The following is a 14,726-nucleotide window of genomic DNA, read 5'->3' on the forward strand; positions in this document are numbered from 1 at the left end:
GCAAATGTCACGAACCGGTACGCTAAGCCTTACCCTTACCACAGCTTCGATATGTCGATGGAAGCTTGGTTAATCGATCAGGCACTCGGAGCACTCTGCGACATCGACAAATCTGGGAGATAACGGGTGGATATCGTGGCTGTGAGGTCGCTTGCAGACATTCCCGTGTTCTATCGGAAGTCCAGCCACGCGCACGGTACCCAACGAGAACCTCTCCGAAATTAGGGACGATGTAATTCTGGCATGAGCAGGTACCTGCGTTGACGTTACGCGGAGTATTTGCATAGCCAGGCGACTTTACCTGGCCGCACGACGGGTACTGAGACATCTCATCATTTCACCCTCATGCGTGTATGGCCTAGATTACTCCGTTAAAGTTGACAGTATGAGTTCGATGAGACTGAACTGCGATACAGGTGGTGCTATCAGGTGTAGTACCACAACTACATCAAATGCAACTCTGAAGCTCTGAAGCATCTAAGTACTGCAATTGTATTACCCAGAAGTTGCGCAGAACGCAGTAACGAATCGTTTGTTCAGAAATGGAGAGAACGCTTCGGGAGAATCAAATCTTTCGTAACAATGCCTCAGACGTAATATTGCTTGGTGACAAGAAACGATGAGCTACTTTTCCAGTACCTAGGTAGTCTCTGGAAGGAGGTGGCAGACGATGTCGCGATAGAGGGCAGTCGATGGATGCGATTGCGAAAATTTACCATAGCTTGTTAGGTGTCAGCTTTCGGAGATCGGTGCAATATTGTGACTGTAGACTTAGATGTATTTGCTAGTTGTGTCAAGAAAGTGATGATGAGTATCAGATGGAAGTCTTGGCATCCCGCCCTAGCGCGATGTCGCGGTCCATGTTGCCTGAAGCTCTAGCTAGAGAATCATCTAAGCCGCCAACACAACTCCGCAACACCTCACCGCCGCCCATACGCCCCCAATCTCGACTTTCCTGTTCGAGACGCACTCGAACATCTCACCGCACCTCTCGACTACACTTCCGCACAAACAGCCGCCATGGTACGCCTCATTGAACCCCGCTGGAGCTCTTGTACTAACATGAGCAGTTCATAGCACGAAGCGAATATGGTAAGCTTCCCAGAGCAATTATACAGTAGAATCCATACTAACTAAACCTCTAGACCGTGGTATCAAGTTCGTCCACCCCGCGCCTCCCACTACAAGCCCGCCCGCTCACAAACCCACAGCACCTTCTCGCCCGAAGGCCGTCTCTTCCAAGTCGAATACTCGCTCGAAGCCATCAAGCTCGGTTCAACAGCAATAGGCGTACGTCCACCCCTCCCACCGCCAATCTCCACAAACTCACACCCCACAGGTCGCAACAGGCGAAGGCGTAATCCTCGGCGTAGAGAAGCGCGTCACCTCCACGCTCCTCGAAACCAGCTCCGTAGAGAAGATTGTCGAAATCGACCGCCACATCGGATGTGCCATGTCGGGACTGCAAGCCGATGCCCGCAGCATGATCGAGCACGCGCGTGTCGAGAGCCAGAACCACGCTTTCAACTACGCCGAGCCACTTCGCGTTGAGAGCTGCACGCAGGCGATATGTGATTTGGCGCTGAGGTTTGGTGAGGGTGCTGAGGGTGAGGAGAGCATCATGAGTCGGCCGTTTGGTGTTGCGCTGCTGATTGCGGGTTATGATGAGGATGGTCCGAGTCTGTATGTCACTCCTTCCCATCTTCCTATCATGTCTTCTCCTACAACATCCCCAGCTCTAGCTCTAGAACTGGGATTAAAAACTAACAACACACACAGCTACCACGCCGAACCCTCGGGCACATTCTACCGCTACGACGCCAAAGCCATCGGCTCCGGCTCCGAGGGCGCGCAGGCCGAACTCCAGAACGAATTCCACAAGTCGCTTACGCTCCCCGAGGCCGAGGTGCTCACGCTCAAGACGCTCAAGCAGGTCATGGAGGAGAAGCTGGATAGCAAGAATGTGCAGTTGGCTAGTGTGACCAAGGACAAGGGCTTCAGGATCTACACTGATGAGGAGATGGCTGAGGTTGTTGGAAGGCTGCCGACGAACTAAGCTTTGGTGGGGGAATGAGAGGATGGCTGGGGAAAGTGGTGGATGACATATGATAGCATCTTGATAGATGTAAGAGTCACGCGAAAATGAAGCAATGACCAAATATCTTGAAGCTCTGAATGGCCAATTATCATACGGCATCAACGAGCTTGTGGTGACATCTGGCAATTGAGCACATCGTGGATCAAGATACGAATAAGCACGTATCAAGCCTTCAACATGATCAAGCCATAAGTACGCCACATCATCTCAACAGTCACCCCGAGCAATATGCAATATATCAACAAAGACAAAAGCGGTCTATTTCCCTGTCTGCAATGCCAATTGTCCCCTTATTATACAGTCCATGCGCCGAACGCCGAACGCTCAGAAAGGGTTATCCTCAGGCGGTATCTCAACCGTGAAGAACTTGTCCAGGATAGGAATCTTCTTCATGATGTCGTCGCGCACCTTGGGGACTTCGGCGAAGAAGAAGAGGGCGAAGAATCCGGCTACACCGCCGAAGCCGGCGGCGAGGCCACCGCTGTGATGGATCAGTTTATGTAATTGGTGGAGAAGGGTGATGGGAGGGGATAGGGGAAGACGTACTACTTCGCGGCTTGCTTGAGGGTAAGGCCGTGGTAGTTCTTCGGGATGGTGTATCTGTGGTTGTGTGTTAGCGTCTGGAGCTTCGAGGTTGCGATGGGCGTAAATCGGGTAGGGCGGCGGGTGTGGGTGTGGGTTGCGTTGTTCCCCCTCTTTTCCATGCGCATCTCGAGCATATGTGTGGCATCCAATTGCCCATACCGCCGCTCATCACAGCGTCGCAACCCATCCTCCTCTTCCCACACCTTCCCAACAACCCCCAACCCAATCCCAACCCTTCCACAGCCTTTTTGATATCGGAAAATACATACTGAGGACCGAAAGGACTCCTATAAGCCTTGTACGGGCTGCGCATGCTCTGTTCCCACACATTAGCTTCTTCCTTCTTCTTTCGTCATCGCCTCCAATTCCCCATTGCACGGGACTCGACTTACGACAGCAGCGGGCGTCTTGCCGTGGTGGCCGAAGGATGAGACAGACATCTTTGGCGAGTTCGTTGGGGTTTAAACGCGGGTGGAAGGGTGATGTCTGGCGTGATGTCTGGTGAGGTTGATGCGGCAGAGAAAGCGCGGGAATGCTGGGCTTGGCGGGCTGGGAGAAAGTGGACGAATCAGGGAGCGCGGGATTTTGCGGGTGGGCTTGTCAGCAGGGTTGGGGAAGAGGACACCACCGTTCCTTCACTTCATGGTTGAGATGCATAGCTTTCTTTTGGCTTTTTTGCTCAATCATTCTTGCTTCGAGTTTACGGAGAATGGTCTGCGCGGTATGATTACTTGTTGACCTGCTCTTGGGGCCTCAACCGCGACACTTCACGATGGGTGCGGAGGTCACTCAAGAAGCTACTTGATCAATTGACTTTGACGGCGAGCACGAAGAGCTAGACATTCATCTCGAATTCAGCGCCGAGTAAGCGTTATTATCATTGCCCCCCGATGATTTCAACTCGTCTGTGGTACGCAAAGGCGCACCTCAAGGTCCATGATGAAATACTAGGTAAGGCTTGGCATCACGTCAACACCAAGCAAACGCGTCTGCCTTGGCCGTTGGTAGGGGTTTCTTTCGCGTTTTCTAGAATTTCTACAGCTCTTCGTATCTACATTGTCTTCGCTCCAAAACAACCAACAAGCATGCTCGTCCCCCGACGGATCACCTCAGCTACCCCTATCCGCCTTCCCAACGATACATCTTCGCCAACACCATGTCGATACTACAGTATGGCGCTGAAAGCGATTCGGATAGCGATTCGGATGACGATACAGTGGTACTGCTAGAACGATTCTCTCGGCCGTCCCAATGGTCGAACACATCGACTACACAGACCTTCCATCTGTTCCCCAGCCTGCCCGCAGAACTTCGCGCCAGGGTATGGGCTATGGCGCTACACAACCAGATCAAACACGTTGGCAGCAAACACGTTGGCAGCAAACACGTTGGCAGGAATAAAATCGATGTTCCCAACGAAACACACGTCCACGAGGAGAAAGGAACGATCATCGCTCACGCGATTCGTGGCTATCCTACGCTCTTCTTTGTCAACCGAGAAGCCCGCTACGAAGCCGCGAAGATCGATGGAGGCACGTGGTATGAATTGAAGCCTAATGTAGAGATCTACGCAAATCTCGACAAGGAAGAAGTTTTCGTCTTTTCTTGCTATCAAGGTCCAGGTCTAGAGCTCGCAATTCGTCGTTTTAATGAAGGAATCAAAATTTGGTGCAATCGCCGCGGCATTTATCCTTGTCTGCATGTCCATTCCGAGTCCAACACCGGGTCGTGGGAGAAGGCAAAGGAATATCAGATATAGCAAGAGGACTCGGATGATACTCGGTACGAATAGGTCAGCCCAGTCGTGCCTTGATCGCGCGCGGGAGGACTTGAGCAGAAATAAGCGTTCTTGGGTTATGCCTCATCATTATCATTTCTTCCCATACAGAAGCACAGATCAAATGTCCCTCCTGCTTCATCCCCAGGTATTACATATTGCGCGTCCTCATCCCTCAGCTCATTACTTCTTCCTTCGATATTTCCCCCAGCATCGTTGAAGAAGCCAAGACAGTTGATAGTGATGCCAGCTCACATCTCATACCTCACAGGCACAGTCGCAGGCGTAGGTGAAGCCTTGGGGTTCTCGTGTGGTTCGCCTCCCCATCCCTTGTAACCTTGACCAACATACGGAGTCTGGCTCATCTCCGCTGGTGATCTCGGCGGCGCTTCGTTCAAGTTCGAACCGTAATGACTCCCATGCTGATAGTACTTGTACTGTTCTGGTTGGACAACGGGTAGTTCGTGGACGACTTCTCTCTTCTTATGACGACGGAACAGCAGCCATCCTACCACCAGTCCGATTATAAGCGCGACAGGTATCCCCACGCCGAGACCGATCTTAGCGCCCATAGGGAAACTGTCTGATGAGGCTTCTTGGTCGGTGAGACTTGGTGCGCCTGTAGCGTCGCCGGCTGGAAAGCTCGCTGATGGTGCACCCGATTCGATGCTGGGGGTGTTTGAGCCAGTCGGTGTTGGAGTCGGTAGTGTATTCGGTGCTCCTGTTGATGCTTGATCTGTTGCTGATGCTGACGCGGAAGAGGTGGATGAAGACGACGTTGGGGCTGCTTCTTCAACACGGCTTTCTTCGATCCAGAAGTAATGACTGTTCGAGTCCGAGGGACCTTTGCCCTCTTGAAAGACGCTGAGATAGAAGAGTCTCGATAGCGTGAGGTTTTTCCTCGTTCCAACAAGCCAGTTGTATTTAGTAATGTCCAGCGCGTTCTCTGATTTTGCAAGTCAGCCCTGTCATGCACACTTCTCCTCAAAAAGGGGATATTCCTTACGCGTTAGGTACTCCATGTCTCCAAACCACATCCCGTCCGTTTCGTTCTGCTGGTAGAGACATAAGGATACGGCGCCTCCTTTCTCACCGGGAGTCCAGACAACATTCACCGTGTCACCTATCTCGTACTTTGGGCTGCCACTCATGTCGCCAATCGTTCCGAAGGGTGGTGGGTTAATAAATTCCATGTTGCCAGACACACATGCGAGCAGTCCGCTGACCACCGCATATGCTGCCAGGCGAACCATAACGATAGGGAAGAGGCCTCAAAGATTGAACAAGTATTGCTTCGTAAATGCAGCAGCAGTAGTAGTCGAATGCAAGGTTCAACCTTGGAATGCTAGACAGCGGAAGCTAGGGGATAAACACTGGACAGTAAGACGGCCTTGCCGCTGTGCAGATACGGCGGATATAGGCGCAGGTACTACATTTTCTTCAACAGTCTGCTCGGCCCGCGGCGACATGCACGTAGGAGGCACAGCAGCGCTTTCCCATGAAGCGCTTACCAGAGCAGGATCTCTTCACGCTCATCTCGCCTTTTTCGGCTGAAGGATCGAGATGAAGCCAATGGAGCCCTGGACGTCGAGATAGCCTTGAAACAAGAGAGGCTGACAAGTCAACTTGGCTCAAACTTTGTGCTACTGCCGCCGGTCTTCAATCCCGACTTTTGGGCTCTGAAATCGGTAGTCACCTGCATGCTTGCAAAGGGCCGTGCGGCCCATCTGTACTTATCCTCGCACCGAGGTCAGCTACCATACGGGACGGCCTCGGGAGGATGACGGGACTGACGTGGGAGCATGTACTACCATGACTGCCCTTGACTGCGTCTATTGCGGCCCCAACCTCCCTCGATTTTATGGGTATGTATGCTCAAATAGATATCAATGGCGTCTACATGGAACAGATGTGTCTTGGCGGGAACACGACAGGCGACAGCACGCGGGTTGCAGGACACATGAGCTGGCTCTCGTGCCTTTGTGATTGGTCGGGGCGTGGGTCTGTCGCTCCCACCCGTGGACGTTTCTTGACCCTGGCCGGGGCCTGGTAGAAGAGCCCCCAAATAACGCAGGTAGCCGCGATCCTTGGGATCCTGTTTACCTGGGGATGGATACTGCCGTGTCAATGTTTTTTCGGACCCACTGATACCTGGCTGTGTGTGTGATAACCCGTGCTCTGCATACGCATGAACCCAGGCGCTAACAGTGCGATGCGCGGCAGCGCCTGAACTTGCCTAGCGTTGTGCGTGAAGGATCAATTAGGCGCCGCAATCAGCGAGTAAAGGGGACGGCATATTTACAGCAGGATGACACGAATCAGGCACCGGATGTCCGCGCCGCATGGGTATCGGTCTTATATGCATTATCGTTCGGTGAGCCCGCCACCAAGGAGACAGACAGACGCTTCGTGATTTCCGCGCTTTCTTTCACCCCTTCCCAGTCCCTCGTTCAACCTTCCACCATGTTATCGCGACCGTTGGCGTTATCCAAAGTTTTCAACTACCACACATTAATCGCTTTTTGTTTGGTGGCGTTAGGATACCATTTCTTTTCCATTCAAGACCGCTTTATCGCCCGTGCGCCGGGAGTGTCCGCCGTCGAGGAACGTAGCGGCTTCCCCAAACTTATCTGGTATAAGCTGGGCCCCAACGGTCTGTCCGACGATACACGAAACTGGACCGACAGCTGCATCAAGAACAATCCCAATTACACAGCACAGTTCTTAACGGACGAGAGCAGCGATGCCTACGTTCGCACAACTTTCGCGGAGTCCCGCCCCGACATCGTCGACGCCTACCTCGCGCTACCCGTCCCCATCTACAAAGCCGACTTCTTGCGATACCTATTACTCTGGGACCAAGGAGGGATATGGTCAGATCTAGACGTCTCCTGCGAAGAAGGTGTACACATCGATGAGTGGGTGCCAGCGGAATACCGCGACACGGCTGCGCTAGTGGTGGGGTGGGAGTTCGATCAAGGCTGGCCTGGCGAATATGTCCGCCAGTTTGCTAGCTGGACTATAATGGCTAAACCGCGGACGGCGCATATGATGCAGGTCATCGATGACATCCTCCAGACTCTGAAAGACAAGACAGCGGAGCACCACATCTCGGTCGAGAACGCCACACTAGACATCATGGGAGACGTCGTCGATTTCACCGGCCCACGACGCTTGACGCGCAGCGTATATACAAGCTTGGGGAACATGCTCAACCGGACGGTTGATGCGCACGATATGATGGAACTGGTACAACCGAAGCTGATCGAGGACGTCCTGGTCATGCCGGGCCGTTCATTCGCGGCGTCTGCCAACAAATACAAACCGGAGGAAGAGGAACGCCTACCACCTCAACTGGTGACCCATCATTACGCTGGTACTTGGAAGAACAAGGACGGAGGTGAAAAGCCGAAAATGTGACGAATGTTGAGAAACACGCATAATCTATCAGCTGCCCGTGACTACGAGGCTTCGGCAGGAGGTTGGAAGATGAAAAAGGCACGATGCCACAAAGCGCTAGGGAAGAAGATTCTTATACTAGCCAGTGGCGCTCGGCTATTTGCCTGACACTTCGCTAGACGTGGCGCGGTCACGCTTCAACGGGGGATGATGGGTCTCTACGACCACAGCGGTTTTAAGGGACGGTCCCGTTCCCTACCGTGCTCAGCCGAACATCTTGCAGCCCCGGAACCCGCTTTCATGGCACTCCTGTCCTGGTACCCAACGCCCAGTGGTTTAGCTTCTATCATCGCGGCTGCACTGGGTCATCCCTTGGCCTTCGGCTAAGACTGTACGAGGACTACAAAGAAGATTCGTCTTGGGGGCGCATCGTGGCGATGCACTACTGCCTCCCATGCGCCTTGCTGTTGTATCGACTCAAGCTAAGCCTCGCAAGTAGTAAATCATATGATCTCATGCCGACCCATTCGCGCAGCGTTCCTCTCATGTTCTTTTTGGTGTCTGCCTCTCATCGCTCGCTGTGTATCGTTTCTCAATTCGTTAGACTACCCTACCCCTACTGGATCATCAATACCGCACCGATCTATCGTTGGACATAGTCCAGTCTACCATGGCTCGCCTCGCAACCTTCGCGTTATTAAATGGACTATTCGCACGTGTCTACAGCCTTGGTTTGAAGTTCGTCAACCCACCGCCCTATGATTCGAATGACGGCCTCGAGGGAGACCAAGCCTTGTACAAAGTGGGCGATACCGTGGACGTCAAATGGACTATGGAAGATGAGTCCAAGCTTGTCTACCTGGTTCTGAATCAAGTCAAGCTGTGGGGGTTGGACACGGCGGATAGTGGCGAGTTTGTCATGCGTACGAAACGTATCCGTTCCATCGCTACCTATGAGGAAGCTAATTGCGAATCCAGCGGCCACTGTCAACGCTACAAGCTACTCTTGGGTTGTCAAGACAAACTCGAGTCTCACTATGTCGAGCCTGTTCTTTCTCAACGTCTTTGGCTCTGACGGGGATTCCTCTACTAGTCAATATTTCCATATCGAGGCAAAAAGCGTCAGCGAAGGTGCCACATCGTCTTCTTTGGCGGTGACGTCTACTTCGTCATCAATTGGAGAGTCAACTGCAGCTTCTACATCAGCCTCAAGAGACCACAGCACATCCAGTGTCGAATCGGGTACATCCTCAGCGAGCACACCGACCAGCGATACCGCGAACGCTCCGACAAGCAGCATCACTGATGTACCGGGCCATTCCGACCAACCAGCCCACCAGCACATACACAACGACTTCCCATTAAGCCTGAAAATCGGGCTCGGCATAGGCATACCTGCCACGCTTGCTCTCGGAATAATAGCTGGATGGCTACTGTTCCGCCGTCGCCAACGCAAGAAGAGAAGGGTATCACATGCACTACCCACTAGCGAAACCAGAGACAATACCGATGTTCCTCGTACTTATGGAGACGTCTACGAAGCGCCATCGAATCACATACTGGAGGTCGGGAAGGATCACGAGCAATTGGGAGGCGAATTGGGAGGCGAATTGGAAGATAAGCCAGCGATTAAGCCTGAGGCCTTACCATTGAGATACGAGATGGAAGCCAGCAGTGTTCATGAGCTTGATGACCAGTCAATCAAACCAGATGGACCTGTCATCAAGAAGGAAACATGATGCAACGATGTCAAATTATGGAGAAGTAAAGTCAATTTATGGCCAATTCACTATCATCTGATGCACCCTGATCGAATACCGAGAACGTACGAGATGTATTCAGCGCCAATGTTTGGGATGTAGAGCAGGCATGGAGTAATACTGTCGATTTGAAGCGGGGGTACAGATCTTTCCCATTTGTCTCATTCTCGGTGCAGACTTTACCGAACTGGGGCAGGAAGGTTTTCATAATTGTCTTGCGCTATGAACGACGCTGACAACAGAGTAAATTAAAGTCTCAGTGTGTGCTGTTTTGCGAGATGGCACGCGGGTTGAGCCTCACGAGCATAGCGCGACTATCTGTGGACATGCATATAGCAGCATATAGACGGGATCGTAAGTGTTGCAATAGTTTCACTACTAAATAAATCATAAACAGTACACATAGCCCAATATGCATGAGGAGCTCTTCCCATGCAAAAACGCCCAAACACCTATCACCCATCCATCAACCACCCCATCTGCTACGCACCAATAGCCTGAGGATTCCAGAACACACTCTTCGGATCAACCTTTTGCTTCAGCGCTGCCAACCTGCTGTACACAGCATCGCCGTAGTACAGCTTATGCGCCGTCGCAGCATCGTAACTCGGATCAACGTAGTTCAAGTACGCGCCGAATGATGTTTGCGGTTGCGCGTTGATGATAGCACTATTAATGCCATTAATAAACTCCATGGAATCACCCCCATAGCCATAGTTCTGCAACACCCACAGACTATCCCTATCGCTGTACGCAGCAAATTCAGTGTCTTTGCTGTTGATAGCAGAGCCAGGGCCGCCGTAGAGGTTGATGATGATGTAGTATTCTGTTCCGTCGGCTGTTTGGAGGTAATCGTACAGCGCATCCAGAGCGTTGGAAGTGAGACCGGTAGACTCAGGGACGGTGACGGACTTGGCGAAGAAGTCCTCGTGCTCGTCGTACCCGGTCAGAGGCTCTTTGATGCTGGTCTTGCCGGATACTTTGACCATGTAGTCGTACCAGGCCATGGACTGGACGGTGGCGCTGGGGTTGGGGAGACTGCGGAGCAGCTCGGGCTTGACTTGTGCGTTGAATTCCGAGACGCTGCCGAAGAAGGCGCCGCTGAGGCTGTAGCCGCCGTAGTTGTCGAGGTAGATGCCGAAGGAGACGCGGTTGTCGACGACGGACGCGTTCTTGGCGACGTCCTGGATGTGCATGAAGGTGTTTGTCCACACGCTCTTGGAGTCGTGGATGCCGGTGAAGCCGAACTCGAAGTATGTGATGCTGGCGGGTGCGGCGTGGGTCTGGAGGTAGAACTTTGTGACGACGCCGAAGGACTCGGCTGCGCCCTTGATGGCCCAGAAGATGTCGGGGGACTCTGTTGATGAGGCCTTGATGAGAGATCCATCGGCGAGGACGACGTCGGCTCCGACCACTTGATCCATGGCTAATCCCCAGTGGCGGGAAGTGTGGCCGTAGCCGCCGTGGGTGTAGTGGCCTCCGATACCGACACCAGGGCAGGTACCCTGGGCTACGGCAGCGTTGCCTTGAGTGTAGATACCGTCACCTAGGTTGCCAAGGCGAACACCTCCTCCGACTGTTGCAATTCCAGAGTCCTTGTCGAGTTGAATGGTCTGGAAAGACTGGAGGTTGATCTGCATAGCGCCGTCTTTGCCACCGGAGCTGAAGCTTGCGTAAGAGTGACCGCCGGACTTGGCCTGAACCTTGAGACCCGCTTGAGCAGCGCACACTACGGCATCTTGAACGTGCTGGTTGGTGGTGGGAAGAACAATGACAGCCGGCTTGAATGGAACGCGCAAGTTGTAGGGCTCCGAAAGTTCAGAGTACTCAGCATCCGAGGTCATCTTGTACGGCACATCCTTTCCGTTCAAGCATTGGAGAGCAGATCCAGATGGTGTTGACGATGGTGACGCTGAAGAAGTCTTGCTGGTGGTAGATCCTGATCCGGTGTTGCTGCCACAGTTTCCGAAGCCAGACTGGCATCCAGTTCCACACTACCAAAATCAGTATATAGTCGTCAAAAAGCGTGTGTGAGTACTCACGTATGCCGATGTCGAACCACACCATCCACTCGCGCTGCAGCAGTTGCCTTCAGCGAAACCCAGACATGTGTAACCCTTTGTGCCACCACATGTCGCATCTGGTGAGACCTTCTTAGTCGGTGTTGACGCCGGCGGTGGGGCCTGTGTCGACGAAGTCTTGACCGTTACTGGAGTTGCTTTTGATGTCGTGCTGCCAGTGCATGTGCCGAATGCTGAGTTGCAGGTAGCTCCGCAATGATCCGCAGATTTCCCGCACCATCCATACTGTGAGCAGCAGTCACCGTACGAAGAACCCTTGCAAGTGAAGCCCTTCGCCCCTCCGCAGCTTCCGTCGGTGGAAACAGCTCTCTTGTTCAGCGGCGCAGCTGGCGAGGCGGATGCCACACCAATGGACAGCAGACCTGCCGTGAGAGAAACGAGGAACTTCATCGCGACGTTGAAGATAGTAATCCGAGTTCAGTCGACGAAGTTACCCAGGAAAGAGCGTAGTATACCCCAAACCACCGGAATGAGAAGGACCAAACGAACGGACCGACAGGCAAGCTTACCCTAATAAACGAGCGGAAAAGCAAAGACCAAGGTCTGTAAGTAAAGTGAGGCCTATACACAAGGGCAAATCACCTCTTAAGACCACAGCCAATACGAGCCATTCGCCTCCTTCGCTGCACATCCTCCCGTACCTGCAGCAGCCGCACGGCCTTGACACCACTAACACGACCTCCCACCGCTCCACTCAACACGAACGAAAACTCATTCTACGCTCTAAGATCCACTTCGAACAGTGTACCCTGGTGTCGATCTTAGGACAGTGTGTGCCCGGTCGGTCCTAATACGAGCTTACTACGCAGAGGCCTGAACGGCGGGCGCTCGTGACGAAAAGTAATTTCGCCGCTCAACGGGTCCTTGGATTTCGTACGAGAGGCATGTGCGCGGTAGTGTGGCTTCGCGGAAACCTGCAACAATGGGGAACTTAATGGGATTGCGCAGTCAAGAAAAAGATGGTCGCCTCGGTCGCGTTGGAAGGGGTATCCCATCTCTGAAGCTCCGGTCAGACCGCATAAGGAAATGACGTCTGTGTCCCCCCGTCACCCTCGCGCATCTCCATCCCTCGCCCCCAAAACACATACTAATCGACCAACACCTCCCGTATTTCCGGCAACACCGCGCGATCAGGCCTTCCAAGGCATGACTTTCCGGTCATTGCGGTGGGGTAGCAGTAAGCTCTTTGTGGGTTGCCGTTGCGGCCCTAACGGCTGGAAGCGACGCTGGGCGGCCCTGCGCGCATGCTATTTTTGGCAGTAAGAGATCTGAGTAAGGGAGATGCGGCATGCGAGGAATACGGGATGCTGCATGGCTTTGACAACATTGCGATGGGGTGGAAGGGGCTTGGCGATGCATTCTGGGGGATGTGTATGGCCGGGGGTTTCTACACGGATGAGAGGGCTGGTGGGTTTGACTTTGGTGTTAGGGAGTGGGCCTTGGGTGATGCAATTGTGCATGCTGTAGCAGCTAGCACGCGCACGACATCGCCGTCGGGTACGGCCAGCTCATCTTCAAAACATTCGTAGAATACTTCCCGCAGACGGGAGATTGGGATTACGGATTGAAGGCGATGTAGCGGGGTTAGCGGCGGCGGCTGGCGATGTCGAGCTGGTAACATATTGTCTGGAGGAGCTGAGGCATGTGGCTGATGAGGGGAGGTGGATTGGGATTCCGATTCTGGATCTTATAGAGAGGGGAGCTTGTAGAGTGCCGGAGAAGAATGAGGAGGTGGTTGAGTTGTTGAAGGCGCATGAGCGATGGCGAAGGGCATGTTTGGGAAGGTAGAGAGAAAGGCGAAGGATATGGCGAGGGAGGAGGAAGATGTGGAGAGGGAAGAGAGGGTGGGATTGTGAGTCAGATCGCAAGGTTGTTCACGCGCACGGAGAGGACTGATCAGGAGAGGAGTCTCATTGCCGCGCAAAGTCAGAACTATCATGCTCCTTCGAAGGAGAAGTAATCCATGCATCCCCGTGTATACTACTAGAACCACCACATATCCAGCACTACCTGAACCCTCGCCCCGTCACAACAGAGCCCACATCATTCTCAGCATCCCACCCGTTCAGAAACTTCTGTGTCACCCACATATACCGCTGCCTCGCCATTTCCGCCCCGGTCTCTGTCGTCATCCGCTCGACGTACTGCCCGCCGTGCATATGCCGCAGACAACTGACATCAAAACCAACCCCAGGCTCCCTGTATAGTTCATCCATACCATGGAAATAGAAATATCGAGCCACGCCCACAGCGCCCAGTCGTTGGAGGTGATATGCATCACGCAAGACGCGGTGGATGGGCTGCTCGTGAGAGAAGTTGGTAACGGTGAACCCTTGCTCACCAATTTGAATAGTACCCGAGAGGCGTGCAGCGAGCCAAGAGGCCTGCCAAATGATGTTGGGCGGGCATCCCGCTGCCCTCAAGAACTCGCGTACGATTTGCCATTGATTGCGCTTCTCGTCTGAGGATAGATACCATGCGTCACTCATATCGTGGGTGATGTCGTGCGTCATGCATAGTACCCACAGGAGTGTGGAATCAATGTCCCGAGCCCATTGATGCGTCCTCTGTTCTTCCCACAGAATCCACGCGGCATCGGCGACGACACGCAGGGTGTGTTGGTAGTCTTGCAAAACGAAACGCTGGGTGCGGTCGGGATGTGACAGGTAGACTTTGTTCCTCTGAGTACGGACGGCGACGTTGAGGGCCTTGAACCACGCGTAGTCTGCGTCTTTGATTTCCAGGCACTTCTGGCTGAAGAGCGGAAATGGCTTGGTGAACGGAAGTGTCTTGGTGAACGGGTTGAATGCGAAACCATCAAGTGCTTTGTTGGATGTACTGAAGTTGCGATACCGAGGGCCTCCACCGTGGGCGCCGATGTTGAGATTCGCGCCAGGCCTTGTCATAAAGCCATTGGAAGTGCTTGAGAGCTTTCGGGTCGCTGTGATACCGGCGAAGCGGCGGGACGCAACATTGCTGAGCAACCTCATGTTGAGATTGGAACTGAAGAAGCTGGTGTAGAATAG

General features: G+C 53.2%; 7 protein-coding genes across 7 annotated transcripts; 3 read left to right on the plus strand and 4 right to left on the minus strand.

The window, feature by feature from the left end:
• Positions 1–1,020: 1,020 nt before the first annotated feature.
• Positions 1,021–2,056, plus strand: PUP2 (proteasome component pup2; the record flags this gene model as incomplete). The annotated part of the gene is given in 5 exon segments (XM_051451977.1): positions 1,021–1,054; positions 1,071–1,092; positions 1,212–1,290; positions 1,340–1,683; positions 1,780–2,056. The coding sequence occupies 5 exon segments, from the start codon at positions 1,021–1,023 to the stop codon at positions 2,054–2,056; spliced, it is 756 nt and encodes a 251-aa protein (XP_051296874.1).
• Positions 2,057–2,422: 366 nt separating this feature from the next.
• J4E86_011487 (uncharacterized protein) lies at positions 2,423–3,123 on the minus strand (the record flags this gene model as incomplete). The annotated part of the gene is made up of 4 exons (XM_051451978.1): positions 2,423–2,579; positions 2,645–2,698; positions 2,953–2,999; positions 3,076–3,123. 4 exons carry the CDS (start codon positions 3,121–3,123, stop codon positions 2,423–2,425), a joined length of 306 nt encoding a protein of 101 aa, XP_051296875.1.
• A 1,588-nt stretch (positions 3,124–4,711) lies between these two features.
• Positions 4,712–5,653, minus strand: J4E86_011488 (uncharacterized protein; the record flags this gene model as incomplete). Its single annotated transcript, XM_051451979.1, has 2 exons — positions 4,712–5,406; positions 5,467–5,653. 2 exons carry the CDS (start codon positions 5,651–5,653, stop codon positions 4,712–4,714), a joined length of 882 nt encoding a protein of 293 aa, XP_051296876.1.
• A 1,270-nt stretch (positions 5,654–6,923) lies between these two features.
• Positions 6,924–7,880, plus strand: J4E86_011489 (uncharacterized protein; the record flags this gene model as incomplete). The annotated part of the gene is made up of 1 exon (XM_051451980.1): positions 6,924–7,880. The coding sequence occupies one exon, from the start codon at positions 6,924–6,926 to the stop codon at positions 7,878–7,880; it is 957 nt and encodes a 318-aa protein (XP_051296877.1).
• A 649-nt stretch (positions 7,881–8,529) lies between these two features.
• On the plus strand, positions 8,530–9,598 carry J4E86_011490 (uncharacterized protein; the record flags this gene model as incomplete). The annotated part of the gene is made up of 2 exons (XM_051451981.1): positions 8,530–8,771; positions 9,349–9,598. 2 exons carry the CDS (start codon positions 8,530–8,532, stop codon positions 9,596–9,598), a joined length of 492 nt encoding a protein of 163 aa, XP_051296878.1.
• A 503-nt stretch (positions 9,599–10,101) lies between these two features.
• Positions 10,102–12,090, minus strand: J4E86_011491 (uncharacterized protein; the record flags this gene model as incomplete). The annotated part of the gene is made up of 2 exons (XM_051451982.1): positions 10,102–11,613; positions 11,662–12,090. 2 exons carry the CDS (start codon positions 12,088–12,090, stop codon positions 10,102–10,104), a joined length of 1,941 nt encoding a protein of 646 aa, XP_051296879.1.
• Positions 12,091–13,706: 1,616 nt separating this feature from the next.
• Positions 13,707–14,690, minus strand: J4E86_011492 (uncharacterized protein; the record flags this gene model as incomplete). The annotated part of the gene is made up of 1 exon (XM_051451983.1): positions 13,707–14,690. The coding sequence occupies one exon, from the start codon at positions 14,688–14,690 to the stop codon at positions 13,707–13,709; it is 984 nt and encodes a 327-aa protein (XP_051296880.1).
• Between the last annotated feature and the right edge of the window lie 36 nt (positions 14,691–14,726).

The sequence above is a fragment of the Alternaria arbusti genome, assembly GCF_024043155.1.
Source record: "Alternaria arbusti strain BMP 1465 chromosome Unknown scaffold_35, whole genome shotgun sequence".
In the NCBI taxonomy this organism is placed as follows: domain Eukaryota; kingdom Fungi; phylum Ascomycota; class Dothideomycetes; order Pleosporales; family Pleosporaceae; genus Alternaria; species Alternaria arbusti.